Raw genomic sequence first — 20,625 nt, 5'->3', positions numbered from 1 at the left:
AGGAGAGAGGAACGAAGGAAGGGAGGGAGGAAGGGAGGGAGGGAGGGAGTGGGCTGCCAGGTGTATCCCTTGAAGAGACAACTGCCTGGATTTCTTCTGCCCTCGGCTCTGTCGGTGGGGCTGCAGGAGAGACAGGGGACCAGGACTCGGGACGGGTGGCGAGCAGCAGTACCTCTGTCTGCACCATGTTCACCCTCCGTGACCGCAGCTCCCTGACGCAGTTGTAGATGTCCACCACCCCTTCCCTTTCAGCCATGTCCAGCATGATGTCGATGACGATGAAGCAGCCGGTCCTCCCTGCGCCAGCACTGAGTGAAAAGGGTATGTCAGCGAAGGAAAAAGGACCACTGTGCTGCTGCTGCTGCTTTTTAAAGTTTATATTAAGGTGAAATTCACATAATATAAAATTAACCCTCTTAAAAGTATGATTCGGTGGCATTTAGTATGTTCATAATGCTGTGCAGCCATCACCACTCTCAAGTTCCGAAACGTGTCCGCCAGAGCCAGAGGAGGCCCATACCCACCGCCCACGGCGTTTCCTCGGAGAGGCGCGGAGCTCTGCTTACCTGCAGTGCACCACCAACGGGCCGGCGCTCGGCGGGCTCTTGGATTTGACCTGCCGGACAAATCCCAGCAGGCCGGTGGCATGATAGGGGACCCCATGATCCGGCCAGCCAGTGAAGTGAAACTGTCTGATCTCTCGAATTTCATGAACGCCTCTCTGCGTGAGTCGGTCAGCCACGACCCAGAAGAGAACAAGGGAAAATAAATGAAAAGTTAGAGCACCAAGGGAGTGAAACGCACCCCTCAGTGGTAAGTCTAGGGCCAGAAGCCGACTGCTGGGGAGGAAGGGCATCCTCAGACCCCACACACAGTTTGGAAGGCATATCCCACTCAGGAGATGTCTGTGGGTGTGAAAGGGGAGATGATGTTTGGGGAAAATGCTAATTTACATGGACAATGCCAGCAAATAGATGGATCTGTTGGGTTCTTTGAAATTCCTTTCTAAAAAGTAGATTATGTTAAAAGTTTGTGTTACTTAGACCATGAGGTGTGTTGGTCAGGTGAGAGTCCACAGAGAAAGGCACAGAACAGGGACCTAAAGGCGTCCAGGGCCATCTGGGTGTCAGTACCAGCTCCTGCAATGAGGACCCTTGCTCTGGCTCTTCTGCATCCTGGTGCGTCTCTGGCCAGGCACAAGAGCAGTACGCGCTCGCTGTGCGCGCTCCGAGAACCTGTGCTGGAAGGATGAATGAGGACTACTTCCCAACTCGACAGGTCAGAGAACTCATTTTCATTCCCAGCTCATCTGTTAGGTTTCTCTTTTTGATGTGGGTAAACGTTAAACCCATTCATCCGACCACCAGCAACCTGCGCGACTACAACGCTCAGGCACTGCGGCACTGCGGGGTGCTGGGCTACAGCAGCACGCCCTCCCGTGGCCTGCGCAGTCTGCGGAGGGGATGGGCCCTCAGCCAGATCCACCGTCAGGATGCAGAGTATTTCTGCTGGGTTCTAGGTGAGGTCAGCGAGTTCAGGAGGGAGGGCTGCCTGCCCCTCAACTGAAGGGAAGGGGAAGGAAAGAGATTTTAGGGTTGTTTTTGTTTTTAATTTACTATTGTTTTATGAATAATTAAGTTCATTTATACCCATCAATTTTGTTTTCTAACTATGAGCCTATGTATTAAGACTGTGATTTAAAGCAAAAGAGTGTTTTGAAAACAGAAATTACTTCCAGAATGAAGGCTGCATGTAAATCTGGGATCAAATGTGACTTTCTCCCCTCTCTCATTCCATGGCTGTTTTCTGAATGCCTTCTCTGCATTACATTAGGCCTGGGTTCGGTTTTATTATATCTTGAAAGTAAACACTCATTAACCTTATCACATTCCCCATCAATCATCGTTCACACATATTTAGTGAGCAAAGAAGAAATCCAGAATTTTTATGTGCTTTGAAAGACCAGAAGAGGCAAACAATTACAGGTTTAACGATAAGACTTGTTTGCCATCAATGTGTTAATATGTCTTAGTTTAATAACTCACAAATGCTGAAGCTTTATTTCTCTTTGAAAATGCTATTCTTTACTGGACTTTAAGCATTACGAATTAAGCAGTCAGGGATTCACAAATGCAAATCAACATTGTCATCTGCTAAACAGGCTCTTCTGTGATCCTAGAATAATATTTTTAGGAGATTAGGATCCCAAGTTTCTTATCATCGAAACCATAGTAACATCTGGCTAGTCCCAAAGTCTCCATTAGAAAGACACACAGTGGAACCGGGGTCCCCCTCCAGCCCCCTAGAGAGCTCCCCTGGCTTGTGTGTGACTACTCGGGCAGGGGTGGTATGCATCTCATGAGCTGCCAAAGCTTACCAGCAAGAAATATTTATGTATTCCAAAGGGGACGAAAGGGCATGTCTTTCTGCCATTTACTAGAGGGTTGGTTTTTATGGGGATGGGGACTTCTCTTTCTAGCTTTGCTACATGTCAACTCCAGCATCCCCAAGCCCTGAACTACAGTGTCTAGCCGATCTTTTGAGCAAGGTAGATGTCAGTTTCTGGAATGCAGAAAACCTTTTCCCAAAAGGAACCTCTTCCTCAAATATGTTTACTACTGACAAGATTAACAAAGGAAATTGCTTCTGATCCAATTTCCATTCTTGTTCACTGACACAGCAGTTTCTTGTTTTGCTGTTTTGTAATATAACACATTTGGGGATGAACATCCACAGATGTGATCAGTGATCATAGTCTAAAAACTTCCCAATTTGATATTAATTATATTTTTTCTTTATTTTTCATTATAGTAAGCATTAATACCATATGAAAAAGTGATAGTCACTTACTTTTCCCACATAATATAATGGGAAGGAAGATCACAAGTTATACAATAAGCCTATAAGAAATGTTCTATGAAAGTACTAATGATTTGTTTTCCTTAAAGATTCCAAAGTAGGTGCTTAATAAACATCTATGAAATGAATAATCACTAAGTGCATGTTCTGTCTTTGAGACAGGAAGATCTTTTCATGCTGTCTCTGAGTCCTAGGCTCCTCCTGGGCAGAGAGGATTCAGTGGTCATTGTCAACTTCGTTTCTGCCAGGACACAGGGACAGACTCACCAGACAGCACAGTGTCTATGGACACTCTTGAGCTGTCTTTCTCCTGACACAATGGGCACTATACATTATTTAAAACCTGTTTAGCTTAGAATCATCAGAAACGTGGGAAAGGAAAGGCAACAATCCAATGCAAAACAGGAATTCATCAGTTTCAAACTGCATTACAGCTGCTTGTTTTGCAGAGTGGAGCCCCAATCCATTTCACCTTTAGGTCCCTTGATACAACATGCTCTCAAAATAGAATTGGAATTGCAGGAATCTCAAAGTACATGCTTAATTGTTTTTTTCTTTCCCTTCTAATGAGAAAGTTTAAAACCTACAATAAATGTTCTACGAAAGGATTAATGATTTGTTTTCCTTAAAGATCCAATTGCCCAGTTAGAAAACCACTAACATGTCATTTTGATTTCCCCAAATGCATTAACAAGCTCCTCTTCCTTCTCTTCCCTCCAGCACCTCTTCACTGGTTGTCTCATGACTAAAATAACTGGGTATTTCAGAAACATTTCTGTGCAGCTGGGAACGCAGGAAAGTATAATAAGAGGCTAAAAAATAGCAAAGAAACAAACAAATCCTTCCTCTAGCAAGAGAGATGCATTTTTAGCTTATTAGAGAGCTGACTATTGTTCAAAGAACTCCATGTTTAAGTGATGGCTTTTGGATGATTTCTTTCCTAAAGAAAAAAAATATTGCAGGTCTTTTATCACTATCTGTTTTAATGCAGCTATTCATGAGTGCTCTTGCCAAGAGCCATACAAAAATCCTCCATGTGTTTTTTTTTTTTTTTTCCAATCCTGCCTAAGAAGGAAAAACTCGACATCAAAGTGTGAGGTTCAGAACTTGAAGAATTGAATCAACTAGAACTCCACATTCTTTGAAGTCTCCAAGCTTCCTGCCTGCTTATTAAAAAAGACAGGCTAGGAAAAAAAATGCTAAATAGTATGAGAAACAGATTAAAATAAAGTCTTTTCAGACTTCTGATTCTATGACAAATTTGGATCTGCAAACCAGGAAAGGTAGTTCAAAACATCAGGGTCAATTAGCCAATAAGCAGATGCTGCAATTTCCTTGACTTCCTAAAACTGGTCTTGTTAATCTGACAAATGTGTGTAGATGCAGTCAGACTACAGAGAGGAAGGCCAAGAGCCATCTGCCCGGTAGTCTGCTTGTAACTCATGACCCCCAAGGGCAGCTGCTTTTTATTTTTGTTTTAAGAAACAGGGCTTTATTCTGTTGTACAGGCTGGAGTGCAGTAGTGTCATTATAGCTCACTGTAGCCTTGAACTCCTGGGCTCAAGTGATCCTCCTCCCTCAGCCTCCCAAGAAGCTGAGACTATAGGCATGTACTACCATGCCTGGCTAATTTTTTAATTTTGTGTAGAAACGAGGTCTTGCTATGCTGCCCAGGATAGTCTTAAATCCTTGGTCTCAAGTGATCCTCCCATCTCAGGCTCCCACAGTGCTAGGATTATAGGTGTGAACCTGGCCTTGGGACCTGCTATTAAATGAGTGTTAGCAGAACAAATTCATGGCAAAATTGCCAAGTCCACTGCAGCTGTGCAGGCTCAGTTATGGAGCATCAGCTCTTGATAGGAAAGCCTGTGGACCTTCGGAAGGCAGGGCATTTCTCAGCCAGGTCACCTCCACTTTCCCCACAGCCTACCTGTGACACTTCTCTGGATGGACTGCAGTTTGCTTCACCTCCGGCCCCTCCCTATGTCAGCAGAAAGAGGGGGGATAAGGAAATTCCCTGTTATGCCCTACAGTGCTTTCCAGAGAAGAAGCCCCATCCATGCACATGGGATGAGGCGGAGTAGAACCAAAGCACAGCATTCACCAACCCAACACCAGCAAGTGCCAAAGGCTAACATCAGTATGGGAGTGAGCATGAATGAATAACCAGCTTCATGCAAGAATGTCCCACGTCCAATGGACATCAGTCACTTAGGATTCCAGGTAGGTCACTTCCACCTGGAAAATCCATCAGTCCATATTAAACTGGAGGCTTGGAAAGCCCCAAGGAAGTGAGGGATTCCAGGAGGAGTTAGGCTTGTGTCTCAACACTGATACTAACTCACTACCAGGAAACCCATATGGACATACACCATGAAGGACATTTATCAAACTGGAAGGACATTTATCAAAATTTAACAAACTCTGTTCTGTGAACAAAGAGAGATGGGCAGAACAATATTTACCAGGTTAACAAGAAAAAGAAAATAAACAAATAACATTATCGTTTGGTTTAGTTGCAAAATACAGATTCTTATGAAATGGGAATGATTTATTTTAAAGGTGGAACTGAGCTATTACAGCATCAGAGTGCAAGATGCAATCTTTAGAAACCACCAGATAGAGCCTACCTGCATTCAGGTATGGCCACATATAAGTTTTTCTAGGTAAGTTAATGAGGCCGGTATAGTACCACTTATGTCCGACCATAGCCTTTAGAACTAGTACAAAAACTTACCTTTTCAACAGCAAATGTTCTTATCACATATTCTGCCAGTAGTTCTGTTTCTATAAGGGTAACTTTAATGTCTTTATATATCTCTGTGTCATCTGGCCAGTATTTGCAGCATTTGACCTTTAGAAAACACAAAGGAAATTATGGGTTTAGAATTGCATTTTTGTTTTTTGGAGTTCTTCCAATAATGTGTCACACTATGATTTATAGGATAAAATTTGCACACAAACAAAAGTTAACTGTATGTGCAAGAGCAAGATTTTGAGTCTTTTTGTTTTTTTAGATCACTTATTTTTTTTTTTCTCCCCAGAATAAAATTTGAGTTATGGGAGAGGTAAAGCCTAAAAAAAATGGTCTAAAGTTAACAAATTATGTTTATACTACAAATATCCCAGTTAAAGTAACCATTCATTTCCTGTGCATCTCTACACAGGGAATGGCTAGAAAAATAAACTATGAAAGAAAGTTTGCAATAATTTAGTTCTTCTGAATGTTAGTTCTAAATTTCCTTCTAGTTTCAGAAATTGAAAATTTTTGAGGAATGAGCAGAAAATCAGAATCAATACTAAAGAGTTATCTTTTTCTGAAGAAGGAGTAGCTATGTGGTTTTCCCAAGTTAGAACCACATATTCATTTTAATCTACATAAATTCAATAAAAAAGCTTCATAACATATGAACACTGTCTTTCCATATTATCTGAAGCCTCTAACCTAAGGATTTTTTCAGGCAGAAGCAATTTGTTAGACTTGGCTCCTCCTTGCAAATTTGTTTTCTAAAAAATCTGGTGGCTCTTCCAGACATCAGCGAAAGCATGGGATGAGAGGAGAGCATGATCAGTGGTGGGGCAGGGACACGTGGACATCTTGAGCCCCCAGCCTTAGCCTCTTCTGCCTCTCTGGAATTCTTGGCAGTTTCATCCACTCCTGTCCCTGTCCCTCCATGGATGAATTCTATAACTCTAGCTGTGTTTCTCAATGTGCTGAATTTGATCTTTCTTTCTTGCTTTCTTTCTTTTTTTTAATTTTAGAAACAGGGTCTCACTCTGTCACCCAGGCTGGAGTATAGTGGCATCATCATAGCTTTCTGCAGCCTAGAACTCCTGGGTTCAAGAGATTCTCCTGCCTCAGCCTCCCAGGTAGCCAGGCCTACAGGCCCGGGCCACCATGCCCAGCTAATTTTTTAATATTTTATACAGATGCCATGTTGCCCAGGCTGGTCTCCAACTCCTGGCCTCAAGCTATCCTCTTGCCTCAGCTGCCTAAAGCGCTGGGATTATAGGCATGAGCTACCACATGCAGCCTGAATTTGATTTCTAACTTGTTCTTATGAGGCATTACCTTGGAGGTAATGCCAGCACATCAAAGGACACATGTCTGGAAGAGAATTCTTTATGCCACATCCATTGCTCTCTTCCTGACATCCTATGTTAATGCTACAGTTTCCTACAGCAATTTCCTCAGTCACCCAGGCACAAAAAGTGGTGATTCCTTCTCTAAAACCCAACCAGTTGCCAAGTCTAGGAATGTCCTTGTAATAGCTTTCAAATGTGTTTTCCAACATTTTATTTCCCCTGCCACAATCCTAGTTCAGGCCCTGGAGTCTTCCCGTCTGGGCAGTCTACACACTCCAATACTAGAAAGACCCTTCCTGGGGTAATCTCTGTGCTGCTGACCTGCTCTGCTTAAGCATCTCCGATTGCCAACTACTGTTTGTGAAATGAAATAGCAATGTTTTGGCCTGGCATGGAAGAACCTTTTTTTTTTTTTTTTAATATGGCCACAGCAAACATTGCCAGCCTTATCTTTCACCACTGTCCTTTCTTTCCACATAGATTATATATCCAAGGACAAGTATTATTCCTAATCCCCAAACATAATCCATGATCCAAACTCCTACTCATGCCATTCCTTCTGTTTAGAATGTTCTCCTCCCACCAATTTCTTCCCAGTTGAAGATTCTTTTCCTATTCTTCAAAGCACATCTCAAATGCAGCAGCCCTCCTAAGTCTCCTCTGCAGATGTGAACTCTTTCTTTGCTCCCCTGCTGAAATGTGCTTGTTCTGAGCCTAGTGTGATGCCCTTCTTATAATGCTTGATACTTGCTTATCACGGGCCAGCTTATGTCTGCAACCCCTGAAACACCTGGTCATTGTGTCCTGTACACACTAAATATGCAATAAATATATATAAAACTGAATGTCATGGAGAAAGTCACAGGATCAGTGTAGGAAGGACAATCCAAGACTAGGAAAGTCACAAAAAGAAATATGAGCGAAGAAGACCTGTCCCACAAGGCCAAACCCCTGCAGTACATGAATGTTTCCAGTGTGGCATGTGGCTGGTCATTATTTCAGCTGCTACTTTATGAAACTTTCTGGCAGCTGATTCAGTGCAGTTCCAGGTAAGCCTCATTACCTTTAGTTGCAGATGTAAACCAGATGCGCTAGGAGTTGGAGATTCAGTGGAGCATGAGACAATGGTTCCCACCCTCATTAAGTTTTTAGTCTCCTCTGGGAATCTTTTTTCCCCCCATAATGGGAACATTATCTGTGACTTTATAAAGGGCTTATCTATAATATCTCAGAAATTTACATCATGATACCTGTGCAGCATCTCAAATATCCCAGAGTAAAACAATAATTTCTCCTTTCCTAGATGTTAAATCAGCCTGAACATATCATGGATATTTGTTGAGATGTCTAATTTGATGGAAGCCATAATTTCATTTATGAAATGTCTAGCACTATACATTCCTAATGCTAATTAACAAAGATGCTCATATGGTATATACTGTATTCACTTCTATATGGGAAAACTTACTTTTACCTTTCAGTGACTTCAATTATGCAAGCAGAAGGTAGTGGATAGATATAAAACTATAAATACAGCATGTATGTACATTTTAAAAATAATTCTCAATGGAATGAATATAGTTTAAAAATCCATGTATTTCTCTGAAAATTATGATTGGACCAAACACAGTCACACCTGCAACCTTGTAATACCAAGTATATCTTACCTGATAAAAATACCTTACCTAGGTGTACCTTAATAAAAATGAACTTATTGACTACAGGATGCAATTGACATAGGGCATTTTGTATGGTCACTATTCTCCTATTTAGACTCCTTTACTCTCTCCACCCTTGAATTTTCACTATGAGGGGGGGTGCTTCAAGGCCTTGAAAATCCAGGAAGCCAGAGGTGCCTGGCACATACAGAAGGCTCAGTTTCTTTTGGGGACTATTGGGAGATGAGCTCCCCCTTAGGCGAGTTCCGTAGGGTCCCATCCAAAACCAGAGCCCACGGCGCGCAGGCCTACATCCGCTGGCCTGATGTCTCAGGCGCCCGGTGTGGGTCGCCCAGGTTGTGGCCTTCAGCGTGCCCTGCCCAACAGGTGCTGCCGCTCTCCAAGCCAAGCGAGTGAACAATCACAATAAAACTCTGTCCGCTGCCCACTGCTCGGCATGGTGCCACTCCGTGCCGCCCGGACGCCTCCTCCAACGAGGCTGGGATTAGGCGGAAGGAAGGGAGGCTGGCTCCTCCAGAACGTGCGCTGGGCACAGCCCGCCCGCACAGGCACCTGGCTGGCCGAGCCATTTCCAACCCGGTGCTCCTCATCTCATTTCCCAGAATATCCTGAAATGGTTTGCCACATCTGTTTCCAGCCTACTAAAAACCATGCTGAATTGGGTTTCTTTTAGTATCTTTTTAACTGCTTAGACTTGTGTCAAGTTATTATTTTGCATAAAAATAAAAGGAAAAGGAAGAGAAAGTATGCTTGCTTCTCTCTGGATGCAGACTTTCCAAGTCAGGAGAGTCTGGGGCTCGTAGCACCCCCTGCCCCCTAAGGTCTGCGTTCCGAGATGCCAAAACCATTGGTTTGAGGCGCCTTGCTGGAGCCCAGGAACCTGAGAACCAGAAGCTGCCTCCTGCAGCCCAGCGCCACCTGTGCGGTTTCTAGAAGAGACGGCGCCTCCCACACATTCTAATCACGCAAGGCAACAGCCTGCAGCCCAGAAAGCCAGGCCCTATCAGGATCAGCTAATTACCCCAGTGACCAGCCAGGTTCCACCAGGCCATCAATCAAACAGCACCGAGCCTGCGCCTGCTCAGTACCGCCCCGGGCAGCAGGAGTGGATGATGTGGTCCCTGCTCCAAAGAGGTGAAATTCAGACATGAAACAGTACAGAAAGCTCTGTAAACTCCAGGATTTCTAACTTCCTGTAAAATACAATCTTTGAGGCGAGTCATTTTTAACCAGCCGCCCAGATGATCCCCACGCACGTTAAAGTCAGAGGATGGGCAGGGGCTAGAGCCCTAGTTCCCCAGGTGGGCAGCACATTAATATGACGTTCAGAACACCCTGAGGCTCCTACAGCAGCGGTTCTCAAACTGAAGCAGGCATCAGACTCCCTTGGAGGGATTCTGAACAAATTCAGTAGGTCTGATTTGCGTGCCTGCAAAGGTGATTTGGAACGAGCTCCCAGGCGATGCTGCTGGCCTGCGGGCCACACTCTGAGCTGCAAGGATTGAGTCACAACCCGACTGCAGAGTGTGGGAGGCCGGGGTGCTGACGTAAGCGTGGGGAGGTCGCCCTCAGGTGCTCCCTCTGTAAAGAGGGGCAATTATGGTTCCTCTGGCAGTGTTCTAAGAGCCAGTCAGCTGTTCCCTAATTTGCCTGCACGTCGGAATTACTTGGCTGCGGGAAGGGAGGCCTTAACAAATTCCAAAACCCAGGCCACACTCCGGGTCAATTCAGTCATGACTTCTGGGGTGGGACAGAGACACTCCAGAAGTAGTTTCTTGAAGCTCTCTAGGGGGTTCCAAAGTGTAGATGAGTTTGGGAACGGCTGAATTAAGTGATATAATGTGATGACAACATTTGGCCATGTGCCCAGTTCATCATAAATGCTCAACAAATGGGAAATTCTTATTACTAAGTGACAGTTTTGTGATCTGGACCCTAGGTGACTACAGGAGCTCAGAGGGCCAGGAGCCTACTAAGGGGCAGGAGAGGAGAGGCAGGGCTTCCTGGAGGAGGAGGCACAGAGCTGAGCACTGACAACCTGTGTGGTCTGTGAGGGCAGAGGGGAGGCAAAGGAAACCCCCTTGCCACCTTTATTCCTCTGTCCCTCAAACTGTTCCGAGGACATGAGAGAGAGGCGGGCATGTCCACTCTCCCATTAGTATGCTGTGATTAACTCCCAACAGATATTAGGAAATGGTGCCGTGTTTGGGGGGAGAAGATTCAAATCAGTAGAGCTGTGAGGAATCCCAGGGACAGTTTCCACACGCTCATTTTCAAGATCACGGCAACCTCCCTCCTTACAGCCCCTCCGGCTCTGAGCTGGACGCACGGGACGGTTCGTGTAGCGACGCAGGGAGGGCACACCGTCTGCCTGAGCAAAGGGAGCCAGCAAGAGCCAGGGCTGGTCTCAACCCTGTCATTCTGGCTACTTCCTCATGCTCTGAAATGAAGAAGTGAAAGGCCAGCCTAGGGAGGGCGAGGGGCTTGCCCTGGGCGATAACTGGGGTGGTGGCGATGGAGGGGCCGGGCCCCAGCTCTGACTCCGCGGCAGGCCCTCAGGGAGGATGGAACTCGAGGTGCCCCATACTTCCCTCAGTCTCGCAAGGAGACCCTGCTTCTGCAACAGAAACCAAGCAGGAAGCTTGAAATGACTTTAGCTGCCTTGCCTTTTTGGGGGACGGAAGAGGAGATGGGGTTCGAGGGCTGGGGCAGGCAGAGCAGAATGCACACCCTGAACCCATCATCAACCTTTGGCCCCGACCACAGGCTGCTGCGTTTCTGCCGTGCCTCCGGGAGCACCAACTCTCCCTGTGTCGGGAGGAGCCTGGGCAGAACCGAGGTCTGTTGATGCACATGTGCTTGGGTACAAGAATGCATTTTGCTAAGAAACCTGTGATTAGGAAGGATTCTCTTCGGGGCACCGTAGTATGATCCGATAAACGCAACTTTAAAGGGGCAGAAAGGAGGAAAAAGCTGTAAGTTTCAACTTGCCAAGAGTTTTCAACAGACTCCTTTTTCTGTTTGTTTTGTTTTATTTTGAAGAGATGTCCACAGAGAGTGACCGCACTTCTATTAATAGTTGTGTCTGGGCCTGCTGAGCACAGCTTTGGTGGCGATATTGGACAGTGAGAGCAAAAGCCCTGCTCTGAAGCCAGTTTATACACACACAGGCCCAGCCAGCAGACACTGCCAGCGTTGTTTCCAAGAGAACAGATTTATTGTATCCCAAAAAATGTTTTCAGAGGTCTTACAGGAACAAAAAATTCTCTCATTTAAATATCCTGGAAATAACGATAGAGCTAGTCTCAGGGTGACAGAGTGAGATGGACGTGCATTTGCTTTCTTCCATCTAACTTGTGCTGTTGCCACAAGTGACTTACACTCCCCCAGCCTCAGTTTCTCATGCGTAATATCGGATAATATCATTGATTTCTTAGGGAGGGTGTGAAGATTAAATGAGATAAAATATTTACATAAAGGTTTTGTGTAAGTACCTGGCTTAAGATAGGTTTCCTAGTTTCTCCTTTCCAGACTGGCTTCATTTGTCTGGGGTGGAGGGGTTCCCTCGGGTGACGTCCTTAAAGACTGTGTCAACAGTGGCACTAAATCAAGAACTAACTAGAGGTCTGGATGGTTTGAGTTTGGGAAAATAGCTTCATATCCTAAGTAAATCCCTCTTTCATGCCTTCAGGCTCCTGGTTTTCTATCTGGTTTTACAATTGCATCTATTACTTAATATTATTACTTAATGGGCATGCAATACTTACAATAAGCACAAACTCACATCCCTATCCCTAACACCTGTTTTCATCAGCTATAAAGAAACATGCAGCATGATGTCTCTTATGGAATTTTAAGTGTCATCTTAACAAACCACAAGAAATCTGTCTTGTTACTTTCCTCTCTTATCTCATTTGGATGAAAACTTGATCGGAAAGCAACTTCATTCCAACTGCAGCCAGACTTTCGGGAGTCACAGCTATTCAGACTGCTTGTTCCCACGCTATTCAAAAGATTCGGCATCGACTTTTAGCCACTCCCTTCTGCCAAAGGAGTGCGATTTGCCACCATCAAGGGCAATAAAAAGACTGTGTCACATACTCTAAAAATTATTCTGGAATGAGAATTTCAGAAATCTCTTGAGCAATGACAACATTTTTAGAATACATATATAAATGCCCCAAGGTACATCAGAGAGGATATTTCTTAGAGTGAAACGTGATGTATCTTTTGAGAAAATAAATTGTATTTTCTCTCATTGTCAGTCTTCACATGTGTCAGGGTCACAGTGTCTCTGGAAGTCACAGAACCATTCTATCCCTCAGTGTCCTTGTGTGCCAAAGAGGGTACTAGATTATATGGTGGTTAAAATGATTCCAACTCCTAAAATTATCTGATAACATGGCCCCTCATGTTAATTTTGTGGGATGCATATTATCACTATTTTACAAATATATAATGTGAAATTGGGAGAGATAAGAGACAGACTTAGAAGAGTGAAGGGATCAACACTGTGGCAAAGCCTGTGCCTGAGCTCAGAGCTGTGTGTCCACACTGTCCCGCCTGCCACTCAGACGGCCTCGAAACTCTGTAACAAGCAGAACCCAGTCCAGGCATTGCTGGGGGTACAGGGAAGAATGAGATACGATTCCAACACTCAAGAAGAGACAGATGCCTAAATAACAAAGCAAACTCAAGGCAGAATGAAAGGCAAGCTTAGTGGTCAAGAGCACATTCCCTGCAGCCACACTGTCTAGGTCCAAAGCCAGGTCCCATTTCATAGCTGCGTGATCTTGGGCAAGTTACCTAACCTCTTTGTGGCTCCATTTTCCCACCTGTAAAATGGCATAATAAGATAACTGCTATGAAGATTAACTAAATTCTTTTTTTTTGTAAAGTACCTAGAACATGCTTGGTACAAGTAAATCTTCTTAACATTTTAAAAATGAAAACTGTTATTGGAAGTCAGAAGAATGTTAATTTCAAAGGAAGGGATTCAAAACTTCACAAGAGAGGCTACATTACAAATGAGTTCAGAGGGATGAAATGCTGTTTCCATGGGTAGGTAGGTGGGGGAGGACATTCTAGATTGAGGAAGTTGGCAGAGGGCATCTCTGGGCAGCCTTAGTGGTCCTGAGTCCCTGTCGGGTGGGGGCCTGCAAGGGTGGGATCCTCCGACAGCAGTAGGAAATAGTCCCCATCTCATGACACCAGCGGCTTCTGCTCTGTTCTGGCTGCACCTTTTGGTGCTATGCTTTGAAATGACAGGAATGGTGCTGGGATGGGAAGGAAGAGGAGGGGGAGGGCATGGGAATGGACTTATGCAGGGCTAGCATTTTTAAAGGGTACCTAGGCCCTTTGTGTGAGTGCATGTAATCACTGGCACCACCCTGAGGCTGGCTCAGCCAGCTGCCCTGCCCAGATGGGCTGCTAAGTGCAGGGTGCAAATGAGCTGCTAGAAGGTAAGTGTGAGTGGCTTGGGTATGGGCGGGCCAGGAGCAGTGGGTAGGGCAGGTGACTGCTCATGACCATGTGTTAGCCAACTCCCTTCCCACTGCCTGCAGAGGGCAGCAGCTTCAGGCCTGGTGTCACCATAACGGAGGCACTCTAGGTTCCTAGAACTGATGAGTCAGGGACTGGTTCTCCTGTGTCTCCCAAGTTGCAAGGACTTTGGCTTAGTCACAGTCCTAGAAATGTTCTGGAAACACATGCCTGCACATGTACACACACACACTACACACACACATTCTTTTGTTCTAGAGGGAAATGTTCTGGAAACACATGCCCGCACATGTACACACACACACTACACACACACATTCTTTTGTTCTAGTTTATTTTTAAGGGCCACTGATAATGAAATTTTTTGTAGCCTCTCTTACAAAGAACACTTAATGATGACACAGTGTGGTATAACAGAAAGAAGACTGGCTGGCAGGCAGAAGGGCTTAGGGCTGATTCTAGCCACACGACAATCTAGCCATGTGATCTTGCGTAAGTCACTGAACCATCCCAGTCCTCAGTTTCCTTATCTGCAAAAGAGGATGCTAGACTACATGATTATTAAAAGTATTTTGAGTCCTACAATTATCTAATTATGTTACTCTAGAATGTTGGTCTGTGGAAGACAGAGTTAGGCGTGTGGGTTCCAGAGTTCAAATCCTGGTCCAAATCAATGTGACCTTGGACCAGTTTCTTAATGTCTCTAAGTCTGTGTATTATCTGGGTGGATGACAGTAATGTCTATTCCACAGAGTCACTGTGATGATCTAAAGACCTGCCATGTCAGCTGGCACGTTACGAAATGTCCCGTTACTGTCAGTGGCAGTCACCGAGGACGGCGTGCCATTACGTCCGCACTGCTGTTAGGGGGACTGCGCAGCACAGAGCTCCAGGTGCTCTGGCTACTATGACACCTGATGCTTCATGGTCCACGCCAGCATCAAGACAACAACGAACTCTAACTTCACAGATTCTAGTTTGCGCTAAAAGCCCACCTGGGGTACATACTTTTCCCGGTTATTCTCTTTGGGGAAGTAAACGGCCCGAGGGGTGACGGCAGCAAGAGAGGAACTTACAAAGGCCTCACTACGCTCATAGGTTCTGGTGCCCTCTTCCTTACAAAGCACGAGGAGCTGCTAAACAGGGCAAAAAGCTTTGAAGAATACAGTGACATGAATCCATGACCTCCTAAGTCCTAACGGAACAGCGTGTAAGCGGTTCCAAGCATGTGAAGTATACGATGCAGCCTGCGGAACGGGTTAAAGCTCCTACACATTCACGGTTCATTTTGGATCCTCTCGACCTTAGGACATCAGAAAAGAATCTCTTTGTTGAGATAATGAATGTATCTTATTCTAGAATAAAAAGTTAGTTATCTGTTTAATCTGGAATTTTAAGTGATAAGGGATCTGTTTCTGTTTTACAGTAGACAGTCTGAGGCTAACAGACATAAATCCAAACAGTGTCAGAGCCTGAAACATCCACTTCCCACACTGCCCTGTCCCCTCTGTGGGCAGCGTCCCCCACACGTCGCTGTCTCCTGCAGCACTTCCGCCTCAGACTCTGCTTCTGTACGGGAACTCCGGCAAGGAACCCTGTGAGACCCCTGGCAGCTAGCTAGGCTCTGTTTCCTCTTCCACTATGGCCTAATGCGACCAGTCTGCTGCTCTAACCCACAGCCCCCACCATTTTCAAATAACGTTACCCAAATGCACACTCCTTGATCTCGAGCCTTATAAACCTGTAGTCCAGGCGTGAGGAAGCACCGGCCACACCATCTTCCTGTCAGCTGTGAAGGGGGTTCTTTGAGTGGATTTTACAGGAGAGGTGTGTCCAGAGCTGTCCCACCTTCGTTGCTGGAAACCTGGTCCCAAAGACAGGGAGCAGTGGCTTACGCCATAAGCTGGCGTCCTCCTCTGGTCTTAGACGCGGGGCAGACACTTTCAGAGAGGAAACTCTGAGGCAGTGAATTCTAGTTGTCTGCAGCCTACTGAACTAAATTCTTCCTTATTTATTTCCTTAATTAGTGAAACTAAAGCAGAGGTGCTGAGGTCTTACCATTTTGTTAATCTGAAAGCAACGTGTAAAGACTCTAAACCCGTTCCCTGGATCCTTTGTCTCTTTGGTCCTGCTCTCCTGGGAGTCCCCAGCAGTCACTCGTGTGTGTACTTGGCCAGATGGCCCTCGCCCTTCGGGGAAAAGTAGAGTGAGGGCTCAGAGGATGAAGTGAGCAGATTGGAAAGTAGAGAAGGGAAAGAAGAATTCTGCATTCAAGGAAAGACGTCATTTATTGCTGTCCAGCAAATTGTTCAAGAAAAGGATATGCCTGCTGTGTGCAGGGTGGAGGGAAAACTGGCTTTCAAGTGCTCACGTGAGCAGAACAGAGGAGAGGGCTAGCCCAGCTCTGAGACCATCCCATATTGCGTCCAATGGCGGTGCCAAGGAACTCCAGCTGTGCACGCCCGGGCAGGCAGGGATGTGCCGGGGCCATGCTGCGCAGCTCTAGGGCTGAGATGCATCTGTCCTGGGCACGCTTGTCCATCTGCCACACACGCGGGCACTCTGCCCTCTGAAGCACTTTTTAGACACAAAGGCAGGTGACTGCCTACATGCACCCCAAAGAGTATGGCAGTCAAAGTTACAGGTGACTGAGTGAGGAAACAGAGGATCCAAGCCCAGGGCAGTAAAATGGCAAAGAGACAAGAAACCCAGACACAGGTGCAGGTGAGGACTCTTCAGGGCTGGCCAGCTGTGGCAAAGCAGCAACAGTGTCTGCTGAAGGCAAGACAATGGTGACAATGGTGACCCTGGAAGGCACAGGCATCTCCGTGGGCTCAGCAGAGAATGTTAAAGAGCTGATCTGCACACAGCTTGAAGTTACCTGGGGAGCGGGGAGAGCATGTTCAGAGGAGCACTTGCTATTCAGACCTGCAAATTTGCTTTGATCCTGCAATATCCTGCCACTGTGGCAATATTAGAGAGGGCTGACACAAGAGCGTCAGATGACTTACAGCACATAAAGAATTGTCTCCAACGCCTAATTTGTAATTCATTGATATTTGAGTAAAAATGACTTTTGCTTTTTTTAAAGGGACATGATAGATTAGGCTGAATTACCAAGAACTTAATACAAAAGGGTTAATCATGTAGGCTAAATGTAGATATATTTCTGTCATAGCAAATAGAGCTGCGGTGCACTTCATTCTCATCCGTAATGAATACATTACGCAGACTGAGGCTGTAGACTCGAGCCTGTCCTCCCAGCGCAGCAGACGCCCCGGGAAGGAGAGCGGTGAGCACAAATCCCCTCGTGAGGCGATTCTGCACTAGCTTACGTGTTCATTGTAATTATTTTCCTGCCACTCTAAAAAATTCTCTGAATGCATTCTCTGCATCCAGCCTTTGGGGATTTAGAGAGGAGTCACCTGGCCTTTGCCCACAGCAGCCGTGTGGTCTGGCAGGGCAGGGCAGCATGCCAGCAGAATGTGTTTTGTTCCTTCCTTTACACAACTGTACGTATCACCTCTATATGCAGGTTGTAAATGTCTTGAAGGATTCTCTCTGATTCTCTGGTTTTCACACGAAGCAGGCTGAGAGGTCACCTAATGCCTGCTAGTTAACCAGTTACACGTATACCAGGGAGAAGAACCAGCAGGAGAGATGAACAAAGACTCCAGGGCGTTAAGGTTTCTACCACTGGCAACAGCAGAGACATAGAAGGGGTGAGAAAAAGATATGAGAATGACCCTCTCTTCTCCACAGGAAATTCATTAATTCACTGTGGCAACACATTCAGAATTCAGAAAGAGACACAATGGTTTGCACTTGGAACAAATAGCTGCTCTCAACAGAGCAAAGAACATTTCTGAGATTGAGGCGAGGCTGTGGGTGCACAGGAGGCAGAGAGCGGGGGAGAGAGAGAGATGCATATATTGGGAAGAAATTATCAGGTATGGGGAATATGGAAATTGTGAAAGATCCAGTCTAGTTGCCTACGTAGGCAAATATGAGGGAGGAGAATAGCTAGGCTTAAACTAAAATGTGTGTGTGTATATATATATAAAATATGTATATATGTTTATTTATTTGCAGGAATACTATCAGAATAAAGTTTACAGAAGTTGGGGTTAGCAATAGATATGAAATTTTGTGTAAGAAACCTCATTGCTTTAAGTTATGAAATCCAGTACTTAGTATTTAAAATACTTAAGCCTTCAATCAGATTGAAGAGTAAAGTCATGTGGTTTCCTTCTTGCTCTAAACTGAGAGTATCTGTTTTTAGTTTCCTATTTTTCAAGATCACTACCCAATTTAGTAGTCAATGAAGTGTTTCCTAGTTAAATAAACTTGTTTTACATTTATATCTGTTTGTGCATTTTCTTTCTACTACAGTATACCATTCAATTGAATGGATTTGCTGTCCTAATTGGATTGATGGACATGGGTGTGAAGTGCTAATTCTCTATGATAGGTAAACATTTTTGGTAAAATGATGGTTTCTGTGCACAAGGAAACCGTCCAGAAGCAAAAGTCACACCTGCAGTTACACAGAACATGACGGGGTGTGTGGAGATATCTTCATTAAGTGATTGCGAGAGTTCTCCAAGGAGCCACGTGCTCTCCGAGGGCTCCTTTCCTCCTGCACGCAGGAAGCAGATGTGGTTCTGCTGATCGCTGGGTAAAGAAGAATGTGCTTGCGGGGTATGATTGATTTATGTGCCAGCAGATAAACCAGGGGATTGTTATAAGCAATTTTGAAAACTTTTGAAAAGAATGTATTCTTTCAAAATCGGAGTTTACTATAGTCAGATTCATTTATTTTCAAAAGAAGGTCTATAAATTAGAGAGACTGAGCATCTTTTATGGTCTGTATAAATTTTAAAAAATATATAGATTGATCACTGACAGAATTTGTCTTATTGGTATCTAATTATACTGCAACATTCCCTTCCAGATCTACAAGATGCATGTGCGACAGTGCAGACGGGACAGGAGTGGACGGCAGTCTCCTAAGGAAGCGAGACTCCTCATGTCTTTGTACCGGATCACTCCCTTTTAATAATCCAGACTCAATGCTTTTCTCCCACTGCTGCTATTCAGAGCCGGCACAGCCAGCGCCCAGGGGTCTGGAAGCCGTGAGGATGAACACAGATTTGAACCACGGATGCTTTTGTCATTCAAATGGATCCATTCAGCAACATGTAAACAACATAGACAAATATTCATATAAACATGGAATTTTAGAGTTCATTCGGTCAATTTCCCTTCATTTCAAGGATGTGAAAACTGAGGCTAGGGGTAAGAAGTGGCTTTCAGTTCCCTAGAAATACTCACAACTCCCCATTCCACAGAGTTCCTGCCCCTGCAGTTCCCGGAGGACTGCGGCTGCTGCTGGCGGTCCCAGGATCCCAGCCCATCTGCATCTGCTGCTGTCCGGAGTCTTGCTTACATCTGCCCCATCCCCACCTTCTCCCGGGAGAGGAGGCCAGCTCCTCCTCTAGGCTAACCCCTCCCTGTGTCCCCACTGTGTCCCTAGAATAGCTCCTTCCTGGTCCTTCCAGCCTCTCAGCCTTGCTCCTTATGTCACCAGGAAAACCAGTGTTACCATGAGGGGTGCCATCTCAAGCTTGTTTATGTTTGGTTCCATTTATTTAAGTGCATCCACGCCTGTTTCTCTCTGCAGGCTCAGAGGAAAAGATGTCATCCCCGCAAGGCTGAAGGCCTGTGGCCCGGGTCCCTGTTCCTGCTCCGTGGCAAACACCCATCAGCTGCCCACTTCCCAAGACTTCCAATCCCTCCCTCCCTCCTGATTCTCTTCCTTAACACAGATATTGTGCAAGGTCTTTCAACTTACAAATGTCCTTTCACTGTAAATTCTCCTCTGTTTACAGCCGCATTCCTCTCTTCCCTCCCAGCTCAGCTCCAGACAAGTCTAAACTCAGTCTACACATCCTGATTTTCCACTCCTGTCTGCACACTGCAGGCCGGTTTCAGTGCTTGCCACTTGCAGCGAATGCGTGATTTGGTCTGTCAACATCCATTCCGTCCATTCATCCTTCCTAATGGGTCCTTGACTTCCTTTTGGGGAATTACTTCTTCCCCAGGTGGTGGCTTGTCAATTAGGGGCCATGCAACTGCAGTGGATGAGCACGCGAACCAACCCAGGGAGTCAGATGCTCTGTCCTTGTTACTGGAACCCCAAGCACCGGGAGAAGGGCAGGAGCTCATCCTTCTGGAACCAGCACCCTGTCGACCGCCCGGCTGTGAGACCGTGCGGCTTGCTGGCCCTCTGGAGTTGCCGCCGCCTTTCCTGTCGTTTGCAAGCCTTACTCTTCAACACTGTGAGCATCTAATGTTCTTTTCCCTTTGGCTTAAATTAGCCAGTGCTGGTTTCTGTTGCATACAATCAAAGAACTCATCCCTCTGCAACTACAGAGGCCAAAGGTTGCTAATGAGCTTTTCCTTGTTTCCTTGTGAAGTCCGATGGCTATTTTTCTAC

At 45.5% G+C, this 20,625-nt stretch overlaps 1 protein-coding gene across 6 annotated transcripts in view; it reads right to left on the bottom strand.

Moving 5' to 3' along the window:
• The window catches only part of PTPRM (protein tyrosine phosphatase receptor type M), a 790,604-nt gene that overhangs the window by 26,873 nt on the left and 743,106 nt on the right, over nucleotides 1-20,625 (bottom strand). For 3 of the 6 annotated variants that reach the window (XM_012745922.2, XM_012745923.2, XM_075993672.1), the window contains 4 exons: nucleotides 5,597-5,713; nucleotides 4,790-4,840; nucleotides 567-721; nucleotides 173-308 (listed from right to left, as the gene is read on the bottom strand). In XM_012745922.2, coding sequence (XP_012601376.1) covers nucleotides 173-308; nucleotides 567-721; nucleotides 4,790-4,840; nucleotides 5,597-5,713 — 459 coding nt within the window. The remainder of the gene's footprint in view (nucleotides 1-172; nucleotides 309-566; nucleotides 722-4,789; nucleotides 4,841-5,596; nucleotides 5,714-20,625) is intronic. The other 3 variants (XM_012745929.2, XM_012745925.2, XM_075993673.1) reach the window with 1 other exon arrangement.

This window comes from Microcebus murinus, chromosome 17, assembly GCF_040939455.1.
Source record: "Microcebus murinus isolate Inina chromosome 17, M.murinus_Inina_mat1.0, whole genome shotgun sequence".
Classification (NCBI taxonomy): Eukaryota; Metazoa; Chordata; class Mammalia; order Primates; family Cheirogaleidae; genus Microcebus; species Microcebus murinus.
Note: the sequence above shows the minus strand (reverse complement) of the source record. Positions and strands in the feature narration are given on the sequence as shown.